The sequence below is a fragment of the Sus scrofa genome, chromosome 11 (assembly GCF_000003025.6).
Source record: "Sus scrofa isolate TJ Tabasco breed Duroc chromosome 11, Sscrofa11.1, whole genome shotgun sequence".
Taxonomy (NCBI): domain Eukaryota; kingdom Metazoa; phylum Chordata; class Mammalia; order Artiodactyla; family Suidae; genus Sus; species Sus scrofa.
The window spans coordinates 21,023,740-21,048,492 of NC_010453.5; the positions used below are offsets into that span (position 1 = coordinate 21,023,740).

Below are 24,753 nucleotides of genomic sequence, written 5' to 3' on the forward strand. Positions count from 1 at the left end.
GGCGAGACCTGCAGGAAGGTCTCGGGGCTGCGTGGGCCGAAGCGCGCCCTCTACAGGCCTTCTGAGGCATTCCTTTCCTTGGCTGGGAAGTCTTGCCTCGGGGATTTTCCCGGGTCCTAAGGCACACCCAAAGGTTCCGCCTGTGTTTACCTTGGCTCTTTTTGATGATCCTAAACTGTAAAAAGATTTTATAACTTTCTCCATATTTCCAAATCCCATGTGGTATTGTGACACTAACAGTTCAATAGGCAATCTCACCAAAAACGTTCGTGAGCATTGCCTTCTGTTATCTCTTATTCCTCTAAATTTCTGCGGATCCATTTGTAAACTCCCCAAGTATATTAGCTCTTGGTGTCTTGTCCCCCTGAACTTTCTCCCATGTATTATTATGTGCCTATAGTTCTCTCTAGAGAGAGAAGCCTGTGGATGTCGAGTAAGAAGTCTCTGAAGGAGGTCCCGACGTGGTGCAGCAGTAACGAACCCAACTGATATCCATGAGGACTTGGGTTCGATCCCTGGCCTTGCTCAGTGGGTTAAGGATCCGGTGCTGCCGGGATCTGTGGTGTTGGTCACAGATGCAACTTGGATCCTGCGTTGCTGTGGCTGTGGCATAGACCAGCAGCTACAGCTCTGATTTGACCCCTAGCCTGGAAAACTCCATATGCCGCAGGTGTGACCCTAAAAAGCACACACACACACACACACAAAGTCTCTAAAGACCCGTTAGTGGAATAGGTACCTGTGCACCTGACTTCTGCTTTGGTGGTAGCAGGGGCTTTTAAACAGACCCAAAATTTCGGATCTCCTTGGTGGCTCAGTGGGTTAAGAATCCAGCATTGTCACTGCTGTGGCACGAGTTTGATCCCTGGCCCAGGAACTTCCGCATGCTGTGGGTGCAGCCAAAAAAAAAAAAAAAAAAAAAAAGTCCCAGAGATTTCAACTGGAAAACTATTAAATAATTGTATTTCTTTCCCAAATGAAAAATGATAAAACCAAGCCACCCTGGCAAGAAAAGTCTCACGATGTCAGTTTATTTTCCAGTCATTCAAACGTGCTCCATGGCTTTTTCTAAAATGTTAAACTCTTCTCATTTTTTGTTCTCAGGAGGGATCTCGTGGTAGCAGCCCAAAATTTTTTCTGTGCTGGCTGTGGAACTCCCATCGAACCCAGTAAGTATGGATAATGGGGTCTCTGCTTGTTACGCGATGACCGAAAAACAGAGTCGGGCAGGGCAGTACGCTATTTTTGTAAGAGGGGTTTTTGATGAGAAGTTGTTGTTATAGGAGCTTCAGGACACTGGGCTCTCCTTCGTAGAGAGGCCACCGTGACCTCCGAGGCTATGTGCCTGGCCCGTTGCCTCTCAGATGCATCTCCTGGTTCTCTCTCCATCAGGCACGTTGCTACATGGCCTCCCTTGTGGGTCCTTGAAGGTGGCAGGCCCACCCCTGTCTCCGGGATTTGCATTTGTGGTTTTCTGTCCCTCTCATGCCCCCCCCCCCCCCCCCCGCACCCCGGACATCCCCCCTGCTGGTTCCCTTCCTCCCTTTCCATCTTCACTCAAAACCCTGAGGTCTGCCCTGGCCGCGCTGTTGAAACTGTCCGTCTGGCCCCCCTCCTGGCCACAAACACACACGTACACACCTTATATTCCCTCCTTTCTTCATTTTTTTATTCTAGCCTTTATTTTCCTAAAATACCCTTTCCTATTTTACTGATTTTTTTCGTTTTCTTTTCTTTTCTTTTTGGTCTTTTTAGGGCTGCACCTGTGGCATATGGAGGTTCCCAGGCCAGGGGTCAAATTGGAGCTACAGCAGCCAGCCAATGCCACAGCCACAGCAGTGCCAGATCCAAGCTGCATCTTCGACCTACACCACAGCTCACGGCAACGCCGGATCCTTAACCCACTGAGCAAGGCCAGGGATTGAACCTGCAACCTCTTGGTTCCTAGTCAGATTCGTTTCCACTGCGCCACGACGGGAACTCCACTGATTTTCTTTTTTTCTTATTATTGTCTGTCTCCCTCCCTCGATTCTAAGTTCCCTGAGGACAGGTATGTGGTCTCTTTCATCCATTGCTTTATTGCCTGATCTTACAAGTGTGTCTGGTGCACAGTTGGGACTCAAAAGATAGTTGTTAGGAGCTCCCATCATGGCTCAATGTGTTAAGAACCTGATGTTGTCCCTGTGAGGATGCAGGTTCGATCTCTGGCCTTGCTCAGTGGGTTAAGGATCCAGTGTTGCCTCAGGCTGCAGTGAAGCTCCCAGATATGGCTTGGATCCCGAGTTGCTGTAGCTGTGGTGTAGGCGGGCAGCTATAGCTCTGATTCCACCTCTAGCCTGGAAACTTCCATATGCCACAGGTTCTGCCCTAAATAAAAAAAAAAAAAAATTAAAGATCAATAAATAGGAGTTCCCATTGTTGCTCAGGAGAAACGAATCTGACTAGTATCCATGGGGACGCAGGTTCAATCCCTGGCCTTGCCCAGTGGGTGAAGGGTCTGGCGTTGCCGTGAGCTGTGGGGTAGGTTCCAGACAGGGCTCAGATCCAGCATTATTGTGGCTGTGGTGTAGACCGGCAGCTCCAGCTCCAATTTGACTCCTAGCCTGGGGAACCTCCACATGCTGTGGGTGTGGCCCTACAGTTAATTAATTAATGAATTAAAAGTTGTTAAAGGATGAGATGACTTCGCCAGGAGCGAGCCAGGCTCCTCTGAGCGAGTTCCAGGGAGTGGCCCGAGGGCCTAGAAAATCAGGTTTCACCCAGTCAGAAAGGCCATTTGCCACTTGAGCCTGGACTCCCTTATTCTGCTGCGAGGACGTCCGTGGGTCTGACCTGCCGAAGATTAGCCACAAGGGCTCTGCCAGGAAGGGTTCCCTTGGCCTTTGATAGGCAGCCTTGGAAGGAAGAAGGCTTTGAGCAGCTCCACCTCAAGAAATAAAAAGAGAATGCGGAAACCCCTCCGAACATCCCTCTCCCGCACTGCGTGAGGACACCTGCCGTGCATCACAGTTAGAAGGCATTTTCTTGGAGTGACTCATCTTCGCAGCTCGTCTCGGAGGGACCATGCCTCGTGGTTAACCACAGGATCTTGGTACCCCAGTGAACACTGAATGTGTGAGTCAGACACTCTGAGCGCATGACCGGGATTCCAGCAACTCTGCAAGTCCTTCCCGGAGTTTGTTCAGAGGAGGAGGCAGACGTAGGGCCCACTGTGGACAGCAGCACGGGCCTTCCCGCGTGGAGCTGCCGGCAGGAAGTGGTCCTCGAGTGGATGCCCGAAAGGGGAGAGAAAGTCAGAAGCGCAGTGCGATTTCCCACCAGGGAACCTGATGCGGGCTGGGGGCGGGGCGAAAGGCTTCGTAAGTGATTGTCCCCAGAGGCGTGGGGGTGGGGGAGGCCGCCACGTGCAAAGGAACCAAAGGCTATTGCACAAAAGTCCTGTGTGGCTGGAAAGTAAGAGCAAGAGCAGAAAACCTGCTGCAGAGGTAGCGCAGCGCAGAGGGCAGAAGCACCAGCAGCCGTGGAGACATCAATCCGTGTCCTTTGTCCAGTGTCATTGTCTGTTTTAACGAAAGGACTGAGGAAGCCAGAAGAGATGGATATAATTCATTCTGCATTGATAGTATAATGTGTAACATGTATTCAGTGAATTTTTTTTTTTGTCTCTTTAGGGCCGCACCCATGGCTTATGGAGATTCCCAGGCTAGGGGTCGAATTGGAGCTGTAGCCACCGGCCTACACCACAGCCAAAGCCACGCCAGACAGGATCCAAGTCTTCGACCTACACCATAGGTCACAGCAATGCTGGATCCTTAACCCACTGAGCGAGGCCAGGGGTCGAACCTGTGTCTTCACGGATCCTAGTCAGATTCCTTTCCGCTGCGCCACGACGGGAACTCCCTGAGCCTGAGTATTTTTCCTTTCTTTACTGGTTATTTGTGTTTCCTCTTTCCATGCATTTCCATCCTTTGTGCTTTTTGTGGTATTGTTTTCCTCACTCTTTATCCAGGAACTCTTTTGGGCGCTACTTCCTAGCAGCACAGGTAGAGTGCGTTAGCACGTACAAAACGCATTTCGTATGTATGATATCACGGAATCCAGTTCTGAGTTGGTTCTTGTGGCATCAGGACCGAAAACCTGAAGCTAGTCAGGCTTGTAGGAGTTCCGGCCACTAGGAGGCCAAGTCTGGATGCTCACAATCTCCAGACCTTGAATCTCATGTTCTTTTGGCCACACGTCAGTTCACGATGCCCATCTTCCAAATCCAGGAGCATTTGGGGAAGGGTCTCTCTTCCACCACCTGCTCCACAAAAGCTAAGCTCGAGAAAAGCCACGACCTCAGGCCCCCAGGGTCTGCCAGAGCGTCCCCAGCATGACTTGGGCAGCACAGACTCTGCAAGCGTAGCCTTGACCTTGAGTGGGAATTGGCGGTGGGACCAGACGAGGGTGGGTTTCCGGCGGCAGGTGCGTGGTGCTCATCCTCCCGTCCATCCGCCCCCAGAGTTCGTGAGGCGGCTGCGCTACTGCGAATACCTGGGCAAGTATTTCTGCGACTGCTGCCACAGCCATGCCGAGTCCTGCATCCCGGCCCGCATCCTCCAGCTGTGGGACTTCAGGAAGTACTCCGTCAGCAACTTCTCCAAACGGCTGCTGGACAGCATATGGCACCAGCCCGTCTTCAACCTGCTGCACGTCAGCCGCAGCCTCTACACGAAAGCCAAGGAGCTGGACAGAGTGCGGGTGAGCAGCTGCCTTTCTGGGTCCGTAAATGGACATCTTCCCTGGCTCAGGGGATCCAGACAGAGCCTTTAAGGGGTCAGCTTAGCATCCAGTGGATGGAGCTTATGCTTCAGAGACCCTCGCCTGCTTGGGCTCTTTCCGTGGCTCCATATCACATTTGACATGTATGCATAGTTGTCATGTATACATGGCTTTTGGATTTTATTGCCATTCAAATAAAAATTGTGTGTATTTAAGGTGTACAGCATGATGGCATTTCCCTTGTGGCTCAGTGGGTTAGGAACCTGATATAGTGTCCACGAGGATTTGGATTCTATCCCTGGCCTCATTCAGTGGGTTAAGGGTCTAGTGTTGCCACAGACTGTGGTGTAGGTCGCAGATGTGGCTCAGGTTGTTGCTGTGGCTATGGCTGTGGCTGGCAGCTGTAGGTCCAATTCAACCCCTAGCCTGGGAACCTCCATAGGCCACAGCTGCGGCCCTAAAAAGAAAACAAACACCAGTGGTGTAATGGGATTGGCAGCCGCTCTGCAATGCCAAGACGCATGTTTGATCCCCGGCCCAGCACAGTGGGTTAAAGAATCCAGCGTTGCCCCGGCTTCAGTGTAGGTCACAACTGTGGCTCAGATCCAGTCCCTGGCCTGGGAATTCCATATGCCGAGAGGCAGGCAGCAAAAAAAATAAAAATAAATAAAAATAAAGAGAGAGAGAGAGAGAGAAAGAAAACAAAACCATGTGATGATCTGATGTGTGGGTGCGTGGTCATGTGATTTGGTGTCAGGCTAGTTAGCATATCCATCCCCTCACACCATTACCTGCTATGTGTGGGATGAGAACACCTGCAGCTTTCCCTCTCAGCAAATTTCCAGAGTTTAATAAGAGTCTCATGAACTGCAGTCGTCATGCCGCACACAGCGTCTCTCGGCAAGGTCGTCCTGTGTTACTGCAGCGCTGTGCCCTGGTCCAGCATCTCCCCGTTTCCCCACCTCCCTGCCCCCGGGGAGGCCCCCTTTTCCTCGCTGCTTGTATGAACTCGACTTTTTTAGATTGCACATCAAAGTAAAATCCCGCAGTTCTTGTCTTTCTGTGCCTGGCTCATCTCGCTCAGCATAAGGTCCTCCACGTTCCTCCAGGGCATCTCCGTGGCAGGATCTCCTTCTTCTGAGCAGAGTTTTTGGTGTTTTTCTTAACAAAGGTCCCAAACATTGTGTCAACTTCAGGTTCCCCAAAGCCTGAGTCCCTCCTGGACCATCTGTACCTCTCTGGACTCAGTTATGAACCTCTATAGACTGTGTATTTCTTTTTTTTTAATTTTTAAAATTAGAGTTGATTTACAGTGTTGTGTCGATTTTTGCTGTACAGCAAAGTGACCCAGTCATTCATGTGTGTGTGTGTGTGTGTGTGTGTGTGTGTACACATACTCTTTCTCATATTATCTTCCATCATTGGTCTATCACAAGAGATTGGCTATAGTTTTCTCTGCTCTACAATAGGCTAGACTGTGTATTTCAAAGGCTTATTTTCTAGAGTTGCAGCATTTCGAGGTTAGAAATGACATGTAACTCTGACTTCCACGTTGCCTGTGTTATGTATCACATTCACCCTGTCCTCTCTGTTTGGTTTCTCACATTAGGAAATCCAGGAGCAGCTATTCCATGTCAAGAAGCTGTTGAAGACCTGCAGGTTTGCCGAAAGGTACGACCGCTGGCTGGGACAGGGCGGGCCCCAGGGGGGGGGGTGAGGTCATGTGGCCTCCATGCACTTGTCAGTCCGCTGTGCCTCCTGGTCCCGTGCCCCCGGGATGGGCGATCTCCTGTGTCTCTCCTGGGCAATGCAGACCTTCTCTTGAATGTTGCCTAAGCTTCTAACTCACCAGTGGGGAATTTCACATGTTAAGAAGAATGGATCAATATGAGGGTGAAACAACTCTAGCCAGTGGCCTTTTACAAATTGTTATCATTGGGAGTTGCCATTGTGGTGCAGCAGAAATGACTAGTATCCGTGAGGACACAGGTTCGATCCCCGGCCTCACTCCCTGGGTTAAGGATCTGGTGTTGCCATGAGCTGCAGTGTAGGTCACAGACGTGGCTCAGACCCCCCGTGGCTGTGGCTGGGGTGTAGGCCGGCAACTACAGCTCCAATTAGACCCCTAGCTAATGCGGGTGTGGCCCTAAAAAGCAAAAGAAAGAAAGAAAGAAGGAAAGAAAGAAAGACACCACTAGGCTTTAGCTGAACCTCTGGCCACATCCCTAGGTTCATCCCTTAGGATGAACTTCTGGAGGCCAAGGCCATAAAGGCACAGACGTGAATTCACTGATGGAGATTTCTAAAGGGAAAAGCACGTTCCTCAAGGAGTTAGGATTATTTGTTATAATAGTTGGAATCATAGGTTTTTCACATTTTTGGTTCTGTTTTAAAGCTGCTTTCCACTTCCAACCTCTGTTTGATGATGCTGTATTTTGCTTCTGTACATTTCTTGGGGAGGAGCTTGTCCTCTGTTGTCATTTGGCCTTGAGCGCCCCCTCATGGTGTTGGGGCGAAAGGTTAATTTCTTCTCAGGGCCCCAGTTTCTCTGTAACATGTAACAATATCTACAGTTCTTACCATCTGTGAAAGTTTCTTGAGTATCCATTCTGTGCTTCAGATAAAAGAGCAACAGGACACATGTTGAGGTAGAGTCTGGGGAGAAAGTTAGCGCAAAGGGATCATTGCTGGGGTGTGTCGGTCACGTGCGCAGGTGCCCTGGGGCCTAGAGGGCTGCAAGCACCTCCCTAAGGGACCTTGGGGGAAGTGGAGGTGGCGTGGGGGGATGAAGCTCACAAACAAGGCTTCCTGGGGAAAAAAACCCTAGCCTGAAGAGCAAGTCAGAGCCAGGACAGGGGTCAGAGGACCCCTGGTCAAGGAAACAGTGTGACCGAGGACCCCAGGCTGGGCAGAGACTCCAGTGTGGTTTGGCATTCCTAGGATGTCAAGTCCAATGGAGGCAGCGGCCGGCTCGGGGATGCAGTGCGTGGCGATGCTGCTCCTTGGTTTGGGGGAGTCAGGAGGAGGTCAGGAGGGCTTAGAGAAGGGCCTGTTCAGGTGTGAATGCCTTTGCCACCGGCCCGCAGGCGGACGTCTGATTCCCAATCTCTGTGTTGGACCCGTGGCTTCAGGTGTCATAGTAACTCTCCTGACACATCCGTCAGTGATGCTCGAGGACTTGAAATCGAGCTGGAATGAATAAGGTGGCAATTTTTAGCTCAGGACACCTCTCCAGGCTTGGAAAACAAAGGTGGAGTTTCTTTTACTCCGTGTCTGCGTGGGCAGGCTGCCAGAGACAGTTTTCTCCTTCAGCTTTTTGAAATTGGCAGTGATGGAATTTTAACTTTCTGGCGTCCAAGCAGATTTGCCAAAAGTGGGCCATAAGGTTTCTTTGTTCCTGGGGCTTTTTTTTTTTTTTTTTAATTGAGATCACAAAATTAAGTGGAGGGCCAGAAAAAAGCATCCCCCTGCTTCTGCTCTGGCCCGTGCGGGTGGGATTTGACTCGCTCTGTTTCCTCTCCGGCAGCGCGTTGGCGGAGTTTGAGCAGGTGCCAGTACACTTGACTGATGACCTCCACCTCTTCTCCCTGGAGGACCTGGTCAAGGTTAAGAAAGGGCTGCTGGTGCCCTCGCTCAAGGACATTCTGAAAGTTTCCCTGGAGCACGTGGCTGGCTGTGAGGTGAGGTTCGACCGGCCCAGGAGGGCGCGTCCCAAGCTGTCCCTTCTTCAGCGGGGCCCAGGTTGGGTGTTGTGCACTTTATCTCATTTAACCCCCACACACTCTGCAGAAAGTTCTGGCACCACCATTCACAGAGGAGAAAAATGAGGTTCAGAGCTGTTAGGTGTCAGACCAAGAGCATCCTAGTGGGATGCAAGCCTGGGCCGAGAGACTTAGAGTCCGGGTGCCCAGCCCTGCGTGGGGCCCCCATTCACTCCCATCTGCTCTAATGTGACACACGCCGCCAAGGAGACTGGGGATCCCGTGGAAGGGGAGCTCTGGGCCCTCGGGGACTGAAGAATCGCAAGGGAGCCGTCAGAAGCAAAATGAGGTCATTTAAGAACACGTTTTGGGAGTTCTCATTGTGGCTCAGTGGGTTAAGACCCCAGTTATTATCCATGAAGCCAGGGGTTGATCCCTGGCCTCATTCAGTGGGTAAAGGACCAGCATTGCCACAAGCTGTGGCATAGGTAACAGATGCAGCTTGGATCCCACGTTGCTGTGTCTGTGGTGTCGGCTGGCAGCGGCAGCTCCTCTTCGACCCCTAGCCTGGGAACTTCCATATGCCGCAGGTGTGGCCTTAAAAAGAAGAAAAAACAGGAGTTCCCGTCATGGCTCAGTGGTTAAGGAATCCGACTAGGAACCATGAGGTTGGGGGTTCGATCCCTGGCCTTGCTCGGTGGGTTAAGGCTCCATCATTGCTGTGACCTGTGGTGTAGGTCGCAGATGTGGCTCGGATCTGGCATGGCTGTGGCTGTGGTGTAGGCCAGCAGCTACAGCTCCGATTAGACCCTTAGCCTGGGAACTTCCATATGCCGTGGGAAGCGGCCCTAGAAAAGACAAGAACCAAAACCAAAACCAAAACAAAACAAAAAACCACATGTTTAAAATTGTTGTCTTTCTCTTGTGCCTCGAATGCCTTAAAGTGCAGTTTCTCCAGGCAAAATGAATGCACATTTATTGTTCTGATCCATCCACCGTGGCAGGATAAAGCATCCTGTTCCTTCTCAGGCTGGAATCAGTTTTGTACACGAGGCACTGCAGCTTCTCCATCAAAAGAAACGTTACCAACGAGGACTAACGTTTTGACTCCTGTTCTTACAGCTGTGCCAAGGAAAGGGCTTCATCTGTGAATTCTGCCGGAGCGCAGCTGTCATCTTCCCGTTTCAGACGGCAACGTGCAGACGATGTTCAGGTACCTAAATCCCACATGCTGTAAGCGAGCTCAGCGCTTGATCCCTTAGGGGCAAAGTTAAGTTTGATGGCTTGAGCGCAAATATAACTTAAGCTTAGTAGTAGCTCACGAGGTCCCGTTGTGGCTCAGTGGGTTAAAAACCTGCCGTAGGACCCATGAGGATGTCACTGCAATCTCTGATCTTGCTCAGCAGGTTAAGGATCCAGCATGATCATGAGCTGGGGTGTGGGTCACAGACACGGCTCGGATCTGGCATTGCTGTGGCTGTGGTGTAGACCAGCAGCTGCAGCTCCCCCCATTCAGCCCCTAGCCTGGGAGCTTCCATATGCCGCAGGTGTGGCCCTAAAAAGAAAAGAAAAAAAAGAGCTTAATAACCAAAGCACAGAGTTATGTCTTTAACGTGTGAGGAGACTGGTGTGTGTTTCTATGTAGAATGTGAGCTAGTGAGGATTGGGGTGCACAGGGAGGAGTATTGGGGCGGGGCAGGGAGAAAGGATGATGTCCTTTGGAACAGGGTTTGGCGAGACCTCTGTTTGGCCTATGCCCCAGTTTTTCTGCATCAGCTCAAGTGACAGCCACCTCTATTTTGTAACTGAATCCCAGCCACACCTGACCCCGAAGTGTTGTCTCTGGCATCTCTGGCATCAATCACGTGGCAGAGTCAAGTAGTTGTTACGGAGACCAAATGGCCCGCAAGGCCGAAAACACTTACCGACTGGCCCTTTACAGCAAAAGTTTGCAGGAATTCCTGTTGTGGTGCCGCAGAAACAAACCCAACTAGTATCCATGAGGATGTGGGTTCAATCCCTGGCCTCGATCAGTGGGTCAAAGGATCTGGTGTTGCTGCAGGCTGTGGAGTAGGTCGCAGACAGGGCTTAGATTCGGTGTTGCTGTGGCTGTAAGCAAAGGTCGGCAGCTGTAGCTCTGATTTGACCCCTGGCCTGGGAACTTTCATATGCTGCAGGCGCGGCCCTAAAAAAAAAAAAAAAAAAAAAAAAGAAAGAAAGAAAAAGTTTGCAGACCCTTGTTCATCTATACAGGCACACCTCGTTTTATTTTGCCTTGCTTCACTGAGCTGCACAGATGGTACATTTTTCACACACTGAAGGTTTGAAGGTTTGTGGCAATTCCGGGGGGAGCAAGTCTACCGGCGCCATTTTTCCAACAGCATTCGCTCACCCTGTGTCCTTGTGTCACATTTTGGTGATTCTCCCAATACCTCAAACTTTTTCCTCATCACTATTCATGATGGTGATCTGTGATCAGGGAGCTTTGGTGTTACTCGTGCAAGAGGATTTTAATTCACTGAGGGCTCAGGTGCTGGCTGGCATTTTTTAAGCAATACAGTATTTTTTTTTTTTTAAATATAGTTGATTTACAGTGTTGTGCCAGTTTCTGCTGTAGCAATAAAGTATTTTTTAGTTAACCTATGTACATTTCTAAGACAATGCTATTGCCTCCTTAAGAGACTACAGTATAGGGTAAACATAACTTTTATATGTGCTGGGAAACCAAACACAAACATGACTCACTTTATTGCGTTATTTGCTTTACCATGATGGCCTGGAGCTGAACTTCCAGTATCTCTGAGGTCTGCCTGTATTAGGGCCCCAGGAGACCCCCTTGCTCTCTAAACTCTCTCATGGGAGAGAGCTGCGTGATGAGTTCTGGCCTCATCCTTGGTATCAGCAGGTCCCTCTTAGCATCCCCCGGGGTTCTCTCCCCTCACCCATTAGGCAGTACAGGATGGGTTCCCAGCAGAGAGACTCGGAAGCAGGATTTGTGTGGAGGACGTACCCTGGGGGAGTGTCCTCGGGCTCATCACCCGCTGGATGTGGAGACAGCCGGATGGACAGAGGGAGAAGTTGAGCTGCGTGTGGTTGCCATGAAGGCTCAGCGCATCTCGTGGGGAACTCTGGAGCTGGGATGGCCTTTCAGCCACACTGGGGGCAGAGAGCCAGCCAGGTCTGTAAAGCGCACCTTGACCAGCCTCTGGATGCAAGCTGGGGCCAGCGAGGGGCCATGGCCTTGATCGAGGCAGCTCTCTTTGGTTTGGGCCATTTCCAGAGAAGAGACGATGCCGCCGGAGCCGTGGGCCACCAACATCTTCAGCTCCTCAGGGGGTGGTCTTGGGCGGCTCTGGGAGGCAGTGCAGCGTCTGCTCCATCAAGCTCTCTGAGCTTCATGACCTGACAGTAGCTTAATAACTAAAGCACGGCATTGTTTCTTTAAAGTGTAACGATGCTGGTGTGTGTTTCTATGTTGAATGTGAGCTAGTGAGGTTTGGGGTGCACAGGGAGGAGGAGTGGGGTGGAGCAGGATAATGGGGAGCTTGGTCGTCCCTCCGAGTTCCAAACTGCCTGATTTCTCTCCGGGAGACTGGTTTCTGGGTTCAGATCCCCTTTCTCCCCAGGGTGGGGATGGGCATCGGTACGTATTTGGGAAACCCGGCTTCCTGTTTGCTGATGGCCGTGTCCTTGCTTGCAGCGTGCAGAGCTTGCTTTCACAAGCAGTGCTTCCAGTCCTCCCAGTGCCCCCGCTGTGCGAGGATCACAGCCAGGAGGAGGCTTTTGGAGAGTCCGCCCTCTGCGGCCACATGATGCCCCTGACTATCGCGAGAAGACTGTTCAACACACCTAATTATCGCGTCCTTTGTGTCCTGACATTGTTTTATTATGGAGTATTGTCTATTAAGGAAAAAGATGGCCAATATTCTCTTTATTATATAAATATATATATTTAATATTTTAAAAGAATGAAGATTCTTTGTTATTAAGCCTAGGGTTGTTACCGGTGATGTTGTTTACAAATCTTTAATGTTTTTGCTGCTACTGTTTTTTTTTTAAGAGTTTGTGGGTTTTTTTTTTTTGATACTTAAATTGCATTTGAGTAGTTGTACCTAGCCTGTTTTTTATGAATTGTAACTGACAAGATGAATTACTCAGTTCCCCTTCTTTGTAAAGCTTATTTTGTGAAAGGGATTGTTACTTCCAATGAACAAAAATGAAACCAAAAGTATGTTTTCTCCGGGTTTTTTTTTTCCAGCACTTAAATTTCATTTTGTAACTGTGTCAGTCTTACAGATGTTACTCATTCCAGGGTCTGTAGAAAGGATACCCATTGCTTCTGCAGTTACGTCTGTGTCTACGAGTTTGAGTTGCTTTGCGGTGCATGGAGGTGCCATTTGAAGTAGTTGCCTCTAGATGGCGCTCGTTCAGATGGCTCAAAGCAAACCTGTATTTGTCACCTCTATCCCTCAAAGTCAAGGGATCTGTGGGTGAGTAGAACTTTATCCCTGCCCCTCAGGATTTTGTCTCCTAGATATCAGATTGAACCTTAGGAATTTTAAGACTTGAATAAGTTATGGGAAAATGCTGTTAATGACCAGTGTTATTCTAGTAATGATATTAAAATCATAGATGGAGTTCCTGCAGTGGCGCAGTGGAAATGAATCCAACTAGTATCCGTGAGCATGTGGGTTCGATCCTTGCCCTTGCTCAGAAGGTCGGGGATCTGGCGTTGCTGTGAGCTGTGGTGTAGGTCGCAGACATGGCTCGGATCCCACCTTGCTATGGCTGTGGTGTAGGCTGGTGGCTACAAGTTCCGATTCGACCCCTAGACTGGGAACCTCCATATGCTGCGGGTGAGGCCCTAAAAAGCGAATAAATAAAGACATTCCATTGAGCAGGTTAGGTGAATCACTAAACTGTTATGAATTGCTTTTTCCTGATATTAGTCTTTTTGCCTTTTTCTAGGGCTGCTCCTGCGGCATATGGAGGTTCCCAGACTAGGGACTAGGGGTCTAATTGGAGCCGTAGCCACCAGCCTAGGCCAGAGCCACAGCAACATGGGATCTGAGCCGCGTCTGCAACCTACACCACAGCTCACAGCAATGCCGAATCCTCAACCCACTGAGCAATGCCAGGGATTGAACCTGCAACCTCATCATTCCTAGTTGTCAACCACTGAGCCACGACGGGAACTCCATATTTCTATGCTTTCTTAAAACACCTGAGCCTATGGTTTTTCTTCCATTTCCTCTCTACTTTTTCCACTTGAGGAAAGCCCTGTGACAGGGTCCCTTCGCGGCACAACCTCAGCCTGGAGCATGGTGCTGGATCCCTGCATTCTTATGCTCTGACTAAACCTACTCTGAATGAACTTGTCAGACAGCACAGGCAGTAAAGTGGTACAGGTCGTTCCCTCACCCCCACCCAGTCCCGTGTGTGTGTGTCTGGTTCATTCAGTGGGATAATATTGAGTAGATGCAGAAATGAGTGTCTCCTGTCACTTCGGTGTCCTCTCATCCCATCAGTTGTTTTCCCATCCCAGGGGCCTCTGCCAGAGCCGTGCCCCATTATTAGTTAAGCCGGTCTCTTTTATTTTTATTTTTAATTAAAAAAATTTTTTTTGTCTTTTCCAGGGCCACACCTGCAGCATATGGAGGTTCCTAGGCTAGGGGTCAAGTCAGAGCTGTAGCCACCGGCCTACTCCACAGCCACAGCAATGCCAGATCCGAGCCACATCTGCAAACTACACCATAGCTCATGGCAACGCCGGATCCTTAACCCCTGAGTGAGGCCAGGGATCGAACCTGCAATCTCATGGTTCCTAGTTGGATTCATTAACCATTGAGCCACAAGAGGAACTCCCAAGCCAGGTCTCTTTGAAATAGAAATTTAGGGAGTTCTCCTGGCAGCTCCGTGGGTTAAGGACTCAACGTAGTCTCCATGAGGAGGCGGGTTTGATCCCTGGCCTCGCTCAGTGGGTTAAGGATCTGGCATTGCTGAAAGCTGTGGTGTAGGTTGCAGATGCAGCTTGGATCTGGTGTCGCTGTGGCTGTGGTGTAGGTGCAGATGTGGCTTGGATCCAGCATGGCTGGGACATAGGCTGATGGCTGCAGCTCCGATTTGACTCCTAGCTGGGGAACATCCATATGCCCCAGGTGCAGCCATAAAAAGAAAAAAAAATTAAGTAGATAAAATATGATGAAATTTAAGACAATGTTTCATTCTTCCCCATAGCTTATATTCCCTGTTAGGAATCCAGGGTCCGGGGGGCATGTCATTATTCCTTTCCACCGCTCCGCGAGGGTCATGCCACTGTCTCCACTTTATACATAAGGACACTGAGTAAGCCTCAGAGGAAAGATAACTTACGTAGGTTCCCACAAGAGGTGCATGCTGCCTGCCTCCAAAGACCACGTTCTAACTCCCACGTCTTCCGTGGCATCTTTTTGAGATAGTACAAAAAACACCTTTCACTTGTAAGGTCAAGCCTGAGTTGGTGGCATCATGCTGAGGAGTTTCTTGCATCCTCCCCTGGCGTTGATTTGAGGAAGTGGCTGTGGCTTGTGTGTTGCTTGAAGGGCTCAGTGTGAGGCTGCTATGTTTGTAAGGCACTGGTGAGTGTGTGTGTGTGTGTGTGTGTGTGTGTGTGTGTGCACACACGTGCGTGCTCCTGGGGGTGTGATGCATCTTGGATGCTGTGGGAGAGAGTGCACAGGAACGGCCAGGAAGTGATGCTTTGGATTTTTTTCTTTTGCTGCACCTGCGGCATATGGACTTTTTTTTAGGGCTGCACCTGAGGGCTGTTCCCAGGCTAGGGGTCAAATCACCACAGCCTACACCGAAGCCACAGCAACACCAGATCCAAGCCACGTCTGTGACCTACACTGCAGCTCATGGCAACACCGGATCCAGGGATTGAACTCGTTTCCTCGTGCATATTAGTTGGCTTCATTACCACTGAGCACAATGGGAAGTCCTTTAATTTTTTTATTTTTTTTTATTTTAAGGAAGGAGGATGTGATTTAAACCACCAGTCTACAGGTTTGACTGGGATGTAGTTCCTCCCATTGTGGTAACAGGGGCTCCTTCCTGGTACCTGATGGAGCAGAGGGGTGGCTCCCACGTGCAGCACCGCGGAGGGGGATAGTGAGTTGCTGCAGACATTGTTCTTGAATGGGCCTTACTCCCGGTGTGGTGCCCCCCGGCACTTCTTCCTCAGCTGCCAGAAGGAAGATGAACCCCTGGTATATATCCTATCAGACCGTCCCTCCATTGTGGCGTCCTGCTGGGATCTGTGATTCTTTTTCCACCTTTATACTCTTTCCTTGGAAAAGTCCAGTAACATGTGCTTTAGAGTTGTGAGTCTCTGCAGGTAGGGAGTTGAAGCAGGGGCCACCGGGCAAGGAGCGCCAAGCATCCCAGAGACGTTCTGATGCGGTGACGTGAGTGCAAATCCTTGCCCAGCACCATGGGCTGAATCCCAGGTCTGTGGCTTCCTGCGTGTGTGCCTCTGACCACGCTCCTTAAATGAGCCTCTGTTTGGAACATGGGTGATAAGAGTTCCATGTGATTGTTACGGAAATTAGAAATGAAAATGAGGAGTTCCTGTTGACACAGTGGAAACGAATCTGACGAGGAGCCATGAGGCTGCAGATTCGATCCCTGGCCTTCCTCAGTGGGTTAAGGATCTGGTGTTGCCGTGAGCTGTGGTGTAGGGCACAGACGCGGCTTGGATCTGGTGTTGCTGTGGCTGTGGTGTAGGCCGGCAGCCATAGCACCAATTTGACTCCTAGCCTGGGAACCTCTGTATGCTGCAGGTGTGGACCTAAAAAGCAAAAAAAAAAAAAAAAAAAAAAAAAGGAAATGAAAATGAAGCCCCCAGCAGAAGGCCTGACCCCAAGCAGAGTGTGGTGGCAGGAACGCAGAGGGATGAAGATCAGGGGGCAGCCTTGGGACAAAAAGCACCAGGACAGTGCAGGCAGAGACGCCTGCTGCCAAGTGCAGAGAAAAGCATAGAATTTGCTTCCACTCTGTGGTTAATCGCTTGGCTCCTGGGTCCCCTCCGCCGCCGGGAAAGCGACTGCTCCAGGTGTGAGGAAGCCGGCAACCTTGTGTTCTCAGTTCCACGCTGAGGTTTTCCAGTGGTTGTTTACATGTCTGCCTCTCATGATGTCACCCATCAAAGCACCATTTTAGTTTCTGGTGAAGTGAAAAAGTCCGATTCCTCTTTTCACAACCAGCTGGGGATTGGTTAAAGGCAGAGGTCCTTCGGTGTTTGCTTTGAAGAAGCGGGCGTGGGGCGGATGTTGGCAATGAGACGGGGCAGTCCTCCCCCACGTCCCCCTGTGGACATGGCCTTGAGAATCTTGTGACGGAGGCCTCCTGGGTGTAGGTGCCTGGCTGAGCCGTGGGGGCAGCGACTGAAGTTTTGACTCCCTGGCATGTCTGCAGTGTTCCTTTCTGCCAGGAGAGGATGCTGGGTTCAAGGAGGCAGCCTGGAGGCACCAGCTCACAGTTCCGGCGTCGAGCCCTGGGCTGCAAACCAGCCTTCTGCCCGCAGAGCCCCCCTGCCGCCACCCAAGCAGACGCTTCTCATTGCTTATTTGGTTTTGTTTTGTTTTGCTATTTCTTGGGCCGCTCCCGCGGCATATGGAGATTCCCAGGCTAGGGGTCTAATCGGAGCCGTAGCCACCAGCCTACGCTAGAGCCACAGCAACGAGGGATCTGAGCCGCGTCTGCAACCTACACCACAGCTCACGGCAACGCCGGATCGTCAACCCACTGAGCAAGGGCAGGGACCGAACCCGCAACCTCATGGTTCCTAGTCGGATTCGTTAACCACTGCGCCACGACGGGAACTCCTCATTGCTTATTTGGGAAACGTCACCTTCTGCCACCTCCCTATCCCCGCTGTCTTGTTCTCATCCTCAGGACCATTCACTTTAAACAAGTGTTGACATTAAAAAATGAACCAATGCGGAACAATGTAAATCAACTATGAAAAAACAGACTAACGGGAGTTCCCATCGTGGCTCAGTGGTTACAAACCTGACTAGGATCTGTGAGGATGCGGGTTCCATCCCCGGCCTCGCTCAGTGGGTTAAGGATCCAGCATTGTCTTGAGCTGTGGCGTCGGTTGCAGATGTGGCTTGGATGCTGTGTGGCTGTGGCTGTGGTGTAGGCTGGCGGCTGCAGCTCTGATTTGATCCCTAGCCTGGGAACCTCTATATGCTGTGGGTGCGGCCATAAAAAGAAAAAAAAAAATTAGGCACACAGAATAAGATGAGTAAGATGAAATGTAAGACAATGTTTCATTAGCCTATTAAAAAAAAAAACAAAACAAAACAACAAAAACCAAGAAGGAGGATGTGTTTACAGCTTATAGCATGTCCACCAATCTCTGCTCTGCTCTTCATGGGCCGGGAGTCCTAGCCCCCCTGCACGTAGCAAAAGAGAGGCTGGCGATTCTGTTGGAAAGGATGCTGTGTGTTGGTTGTGGCCTGAAGCTTTGAAGTGCTGCTTGGCATCTCCTTTCTCCCATGGAGCGCTTTGCATTCAGGAACCACAGAGCTGGTCGAATACTAGTTAGGTCCCCTGAGTCCTGCTTGCCTCTGCAAAGTCATCTTTGTATGAATGCAATGGTGGGTGTTTATTTTTTATTTATTTATTTTTATTTATTTATTTGTCTTTTTGCCTTTTCTTGAGTCGCTCCCACGGCATATGGAGGTTCCCAGGCTAGGGATTGAATTGGAGCTGCAGCCACCAGACTACGCCAGAGCCACAGCAACTCGGGATCTGAGCCATGTCTGTGACCCACACCACCGCTCACGGCAACGCTGGATCCTTAACCCACTAAGCAAGGCCAGGGATCGAACCTGCAACCTCATGGTTCCTAGTTGGATTCATTAACCACTGCGCCACGACGGGAACTCCAACGGTGGCTCCAGCCAGGGCTCCCCGTGTCCTGAGGAATGCAGCCCCACACTAATAGAAGCCAAACTCACCTACTTCCGATGGTTCCCTCCACCTTCCAGGGGACACTGTTATGCTAACAGGTGGTTGAGGCCTGCCAGCTCTGTACCAACGCCAGGGCTTGGGGCAGTGTGGGCTTCAAGCAATAATTCTTTCTCCCCTTGGCTTTGTGTGTGAACAGCACCAGAACCAGGGCTGTCTGGGAAAAGGAAGAAAACGAATATTTATTATGCATCTATTATGTGGTAGAGACTTGAGATTTTCCATTTTTAAATGAACGGCCAGAGAAATTCTGGGGAAATGACATTGATGCTGAGCCTTAAAGACAAAGAGTAGGAGTTCCCTGTGGCTTAACAGGTTAAGAATCTGGCACTGTCACTACAGCAGCTTGGGTCGCTGCTGTGGCATGGGTTCAATCCTTGGCCTCACTCAGTGGGTTAAGGATCCGGTGTTGCTGTGAGCTCTGGTGTAGGTCGCAGATGTGGTTTGGATCCTGCGTTGCTGTGGCTGTGCTGTAGGCTGGCAGCAGTAGCTCTGATTCAACCCCTAGCCTGGGAACTTCCATGTGCCGTGGGTGCAGCCCTAAAAAGACAAATAAATAAATTAATTAATTAAATAAATAAAAGAGTAGACAGACATGCAAAGACCGGGGGCCAGAGCATTTGCAGAAAGAATGGCAAAAGCAAAAGACCCCAGGTACAAGGGAGCTGCTGTGTCCCAAAACCAGAAAGTCATGGCTGGAGCATCCTAGGCAGTGATTGGAGAACAGGCAGGAGCTGGATCCCATCAGGCCGCCAAGGCCATGGGAGGAGTCTGGGCTTGATTCTGTGTGAAACAGGAGCCCATAGGATGATAGTGTGAAGGGGAGCAGTGGTGCTCTGCCCTGCATTTCAAATGAAGCAGGGAGGGAGTTCCTGTCGTGGCTCAGTGGTTAGCGGACCCAACTAGGAACCATGAGACTGTGGGTTCGATTCCTGGCTTCGCTCAGTGGGTTAAGGATCCAGCATTGCCGTGAGCTGTGGTGTAGGTTACAAGACACAGCTTGGATCCCCAGTTGCTGTGGCTGTGGTGTAGGCTGGTGGCTACAGTTCCTATTGGACCCCTGGCCTGGGAACCTCCATATGCCATGGGTGTGGCCCTAAAAGACAAAGAGACCAAAAATAAAAATAAAGAAGTAGCAGAGCATGTTTAGAGGAGGGAATGGTGGCTGAGTGATCATGAGGACGCGGGTTCGATCCCTGGCCTCGCTCAGTGGGTTAAGGATCTGGTGTTGCCCTGAGCTATGGTGTAGGTCAAAGATGCAGCTTGGATCTGGTGTTGCTGTGGCTGTGGTGGAGGCCATCAGCTATAGCTCCAATTGGATCCCGAGCCTGGGAACTTCCATGCGCCGTGTCCAGCCCTAAAAAGACAAAAAAAAAAAAAAAAAAAAAAAAAGGAAGACCTGAAATTATACATATGCTCAATTGTGAGAAGAAATGCAGTTGCAAAATTACTTTGGTCATGACCCCAAGTAGGCACCAAGTTGGCACTTGGGGAAATTAGTTGAGATTGATCATTGCCCCTTTCCCTGACTCTTAATGTTGTTTAGGAAAAAAGAAAAAAGAAGAAAACATCATCCATTGCCCAGCAGGTGGCAGCATCGCCTTGCGTTCCACACACCGCAAGCCTGGAGCAATGAAGTGTGTGTGGCAAGGCTGCCCCAGTCAACAGATTTTAAGCTCACTCTGGTGTCTCCACAGGAAGAGAAGCAGCTAATCGATCATTATCATCATCTAGACAATCACCCTTTAGGAAGGGGGTTGATGAGATTGTCACTTACACATGTCATTTTCCCATAAAGACAGCATGTCACCTTTTCACAGGGAAAAGTTGGCTTATCTCATCTTTCCAGTCATTACAAAGCACCATATTGCATCAAGAATGATTTCCTGGTAAGTCTAGTGTCTTTACCTCTTTAAAGGAGGGGCTCCCAGGGCTCTTTTTACACCTGGGGAGGGGAGGTGCTGGGGAGGACAGAGGTTAAGTGGCTCAGGATCCAGACCACTTGAGTTTCTAAGCTGGCTCTTATACTGACTCGTTCTGTGACCTCATGCAAGTTATTTAATGCTTGTGTCTCAGTATCCTCATGTGTAAAATGGGTGTAATAGCAGCGTTTGCCACACGAGGTTGTTGTGAAGAGTAAATGAGTTGTAAGTGTAAAGCATGCAGAGCAGGGCTGGCCACGTGGAAAGCAAGTGACAGTGATATTGTTGACATTATGCATGTGCATTTCAGGGCTGAGAACCGCTTTGCAGAGCACCGAGTGCTCCTTGCCCTGAACCAGGAACAGCCGGCTGCAGAACACCTCCTGGCTTTCCCAAGTCCAGGGGGTGGAAACCCCAAGTGGGAGTGGACAGAGAGACATAAGGTACGTCCCTGCTTCTAGAATGAACCATACACCAAGCCCGTGGAAGGCAGAGTAGAACATAGATTTGCACCTGGTCCAACTTCCCACTCCCGTGGGGTCCCAACTTTCAGAGCGCACAGAGTGTGCTCTCTGCCAATGTCACCTGCCCATCTGTCACTTCCACCCTGATCCTCATGCCACATTCACACTAGCCTCAATCAATGGCAAGCTTGTTCTTCAAGATGCCAGCTTTGGTCCCAGCACTGCCACTGCTGGGAAACCCACAAGGAAAAGGGACTATGGGAGAATTCAGTAAGGGAAGGGTTTTTTTTTGTTTGTTTGTTTGTTTTTGTTTTTGTTTTTGTTTTTTTTGGTCTTTTTAGGGCTGCACCCACGCCATATGGAGGTTCCCAGGCTAGGGGTTGAATTGGAGCTACGCCACAGCCACAGCCACTCAGGATCCGAGCCGCATCTGCGACCTACACCACAGCTCACGGCAACGCCGGATCCTTAACCCACTGAGTAAGGCCAGGGAACGAACCCGCAACCTCATGGTTCCTAGTCAGATTCGTTAACCACTGAGCCATGACGGGAACTACAGGCAAAGGGACTCTTTCTGAACTTAGCCCCTTGCTTGCTTTTGATTTAAAGAATAGAAATTCACTACAGTCGGACTCTGACCACAGGGTCAGCCATGAGCTGGTCTGTCCTTTGGTGAGTGTCTAGTGCCCTGGGTCCAGGAGCTGCATCAGGAAGAGAAGGAAATGTGTAGGGTGTTTGAACATCTGTGATGCAGCCCTAGTGACAAAGATAGGACTTTACAGATCTGAGGGAAAGCTGTCTCCCGATCCCACCCCAGCCTGCATTTTCAGCATCACCCAAGAAAACCTAGGATAGGATTGAAGCCCAAAGGCCTGCAGTTTATTTAGAAACATGGCTTTTATATGCATCACTCAGGGCTTTGTTTGTTTTTTATCTGCTCTCACCACTTTTTTTTTTGGCTGTGTCTGCAGCACGTGCAAATTCTTGGGCCAGGGATTAAACCCTCACCACAGCAGTGGCCTGAGACTCGGCAGTGACACCCCCAGATCCTTAATCCACTGCACCACAGGGGAACTCCTGCCCCCACCACTTCTATTCAACCTGGTACTGGGGGTTCAGACTGTAGAAATTGCACCCCTCAAGTTCAGTGACTGCCATAAGTGAGTCACCTCACCTTCCTAGGCCTTTATTTCCTTACCTATAAATTAAACAGAAATGAATTAAACCTGTGTCCAGAAGTGAGTTCCCTGGAACATTAGTCCTTTGGGTTGCTTCAAGAAAAAAACTGTAATGTGCTCTAAAGCAGCAGCTTCATTCTTGGCCCTCACGGGACATCTGGCCATGTCTGGAGACTTTTTTTTTTTGTTTTTTGTTTTTTGTCTTTTTAGGGCCGTACCCATGGCATATGGAGGTTCCCGGGCTAGGTTCACAGCCACAGCAACATGGGATCCGAGCCTCATCTGCACCTACACCACAGCTCACCGCAACGCTGGATCCTTAACCCACTGAGCAAGGCCAGGGATCGAACCCGCAACCTCATGGTTCCTAGTCCGATTCGTTTCCGCTGTGCCATGATGGGAACTCCTCTGGAGACATTTTTGATTGTCAGGACTTGGGAAGCGGGGCTGCCTGGACATGTAGTGGGTAGAGACACGGGGATGCTGCTAAACCTCCTGTAGTGTAGGACAGTCCTCGCAACACCCACCCCAAAGCAGCATCGGGCCCGGGGGTTCCGAGGTCAAGGAACTAAACTCTAATGAGAAGCTCTGGTCTGGAGTTCCCGCCGTGGCGCAGTGGTTAACGAATCCAACTAGGAACCATGAGGTTGCGAGTTCGATCCCTGGCCTTGCTCAGTGGGTTGACGATCCGGCGTTGCCGTGAGCTGTGGTGTAGGTTGCAGACGCGGCTCGGATCCCGCGTTGCTGTGGCTCTGGCGTAGGCCGGTGGCTGCAGCTCCGATTCAGCCCCTAGCCTGGGAACCTCCATATGCCGCAGGAGCGGCCCAAGAAATAGCAAAAAAAAAAAAAAAAAAAAAAAAAAAAAAAGAAGCTCTGGTCTAAGGAGTTTGAGGTTTCTGGAGATTGCCTTCACTTTCTCAGTGCACATTAGCATAATGAAGGCAGAGAATCATCATGTGGTTTTGTTTTGTTTTTTTCCTTTTTAGGGCCACACATGAGGCATATGGAAGTTCCCAGGCTGGGGGTTGAATCAGAGCTACAGCTGCCAGTCTACACCAACACAGTGGGATCCGAGCCGTGTCTGCGATGTATACTGAAGTTCATGGCAACGCCCGATCCTTAGCCCACTGAGTGAGGCCAGGGATCAAACTCTCATCCTCATGGATACCAGTTGGATTTGTTTCTGCTGTGCCATAACGGGGACTGCCCACACATGTTCTTTAACCCAGCGTTTCTCGGACTCGTTTCATTATGGCACACTGTCTTCTGCCCCCGCCATCACATACCCATAACCTTATTATCCTGTTTTTGTTTTTTGTGTGGGTTTTTTTGGGCTGCACCCATGGTATGCAGAAGTTCCCAGACCAGGGATCAAACCCACCCCACAGCAGTGACAATGCCAGATCCTTAACTGATAGGCCACCAGGGAACTCCATTTTTTGTTTTTCCCCATAACCTTATTACCCTCATGCAAAACTGCCTCTAGACAGTGGGCCATTGAGGGAAATGCCGGCGAGGTAATCTCCAAATGGGTTTCCATTTTAAAAAACATTTAAAGGAATTTTCCTTGGATGAGGCAGCATAATGATGAGTTCTGAAGACAGCTCAGACCCCGCTCTTCGACCTGTGAGCTGTGTGACTTGGGACAAGTTATTTCAGCCTTGGGTTCCTCAATTTCCTCTCCTCTAAAGTGGAAGTAGGAGTTCCGGTTGCAGCTCAGCAGCAAGGAAGCTGACTAGTATCCGTGAGGTTGCGGGTTCAATCCCTGGCCTTACTCAGTGGGTCAAGGATCTGGCATAGCTGTGAGCTGTAGTGTAGGTCACAGATGCAGCTCGGATCCTGCGTTGCTGTGACTGTAGTGTAGGCCAGCCGCTGTAGCTCTGATTTGACCCCTAGTCTGGGCACCTCCGTATGCCGCAGATACGGCCCTAAAAAAGACAAAAAAAGATACAGTGGAAGTACTAGCAACCCCACCAGGCAGGGTGTCACTTGGTTACCTCCGTGAGATGAGCACCCGCACTTAGAAAGCCCTCAGTTCAAGGTTAACTATGATCCTCGAAATGTTTTCTTGTCTTGATCCTGGGATTTCCTCCAGGCGCTGTGGCTGTTTGAGGTGTCAGATGTGCCCACGAGAGGGCGCTGGCCACACAGCTTTGCCTCCAAGCATTTCCAGACCCAGTGGGAAGGCCCCGCTGGCAGCTCTCCCTGTGTCCTCGACCGGATTTCTCTGGAACTGCCAACCACAGATTTTTAGAGCCAGAAGAGACCCTGCCAATGATGGAATCCAAATCACTGGATTTTGCAGTTATAAACCACAGAGGTTAACTGTGGAGCTGGTGAGCCTGACCGAAAAAACCAACACAGTGGCAGGAAAATGACTGCAGGAACATTGTCTGTGGAGTTGGCTGGTAGGACAGAAATACTCTTTCCAGAAGGAAGGGAGACATCAAATGGGTTGGCAGCAGTGCTGAGCTGAAGCTGCTGCTGCTGCTGCTGCTGGTGTGTGTGTGTGTGTGTAAGAGAGGGGAGAGATTGAAAAGAAAAAAAAGAAGCACCAGATTCTGTACTGTTTCTCTCCCCTGGACCAGCTCAGAGGGCTGAAATATTCAAGACTGCATTTGAGGGGCTGAGCCCCAGAGGCTGGAGCATCTTCCTTCCACACCAACGGCCCCTTTAAGGGGACTGCCCCGCCCACCCTTCTCCCTCCTCT

The 24,753-nt window shown here is 50.2% G+C and overlaps 1 protein-coding gene across 6 annotated transcripts in view; it reads left to right on the plus strand.

Annotated features, from left to right (window-relative positions):
• RUBCNL (RUN and cysteine rich domain containing beclin 1 interacting protein like) overlaps nucleotides 1-12,690 on the plus strand; it is a 40,991-nt gene extending 28,301 nt beyond the window's left edge. For all 6 annotated transcript variants that reach the window (XM_021065589.1, XM_021065590.1, XM_021065592.1 and 3 more), the window contains 6 exons: nucleotides 1,105-1,169; nucleotides 4,502-4,740; nucleotides 6,371-6,432; nucleotides 8,288-8,441; nucleotides 9,585-9,675; nucleotides 12,163-12,690. In XM_021065589.1, the coding sequence (XP_020921248.1) occupies nucleotides 1,105-1,169; nucleotides 4,502-4,740; nucleotides 6,371-6,432; nucleotides 8,288-8,441; nucleotides 9,585-9,675; nucleotides 12,163-12,275 (724 nt within the window). In that variant the 3' untranslated portion in view covers nucleotides 12,276-12,690. The remainder of the gene's footprint in view (nucleotides 1-1,104; nucleotides 1,170-4,501; nucleotides 4,741-6,370; nucleotides 6,433-8,287; nucleotides 8,442-9,584; nucleotides 9,676-12,162) is intronic.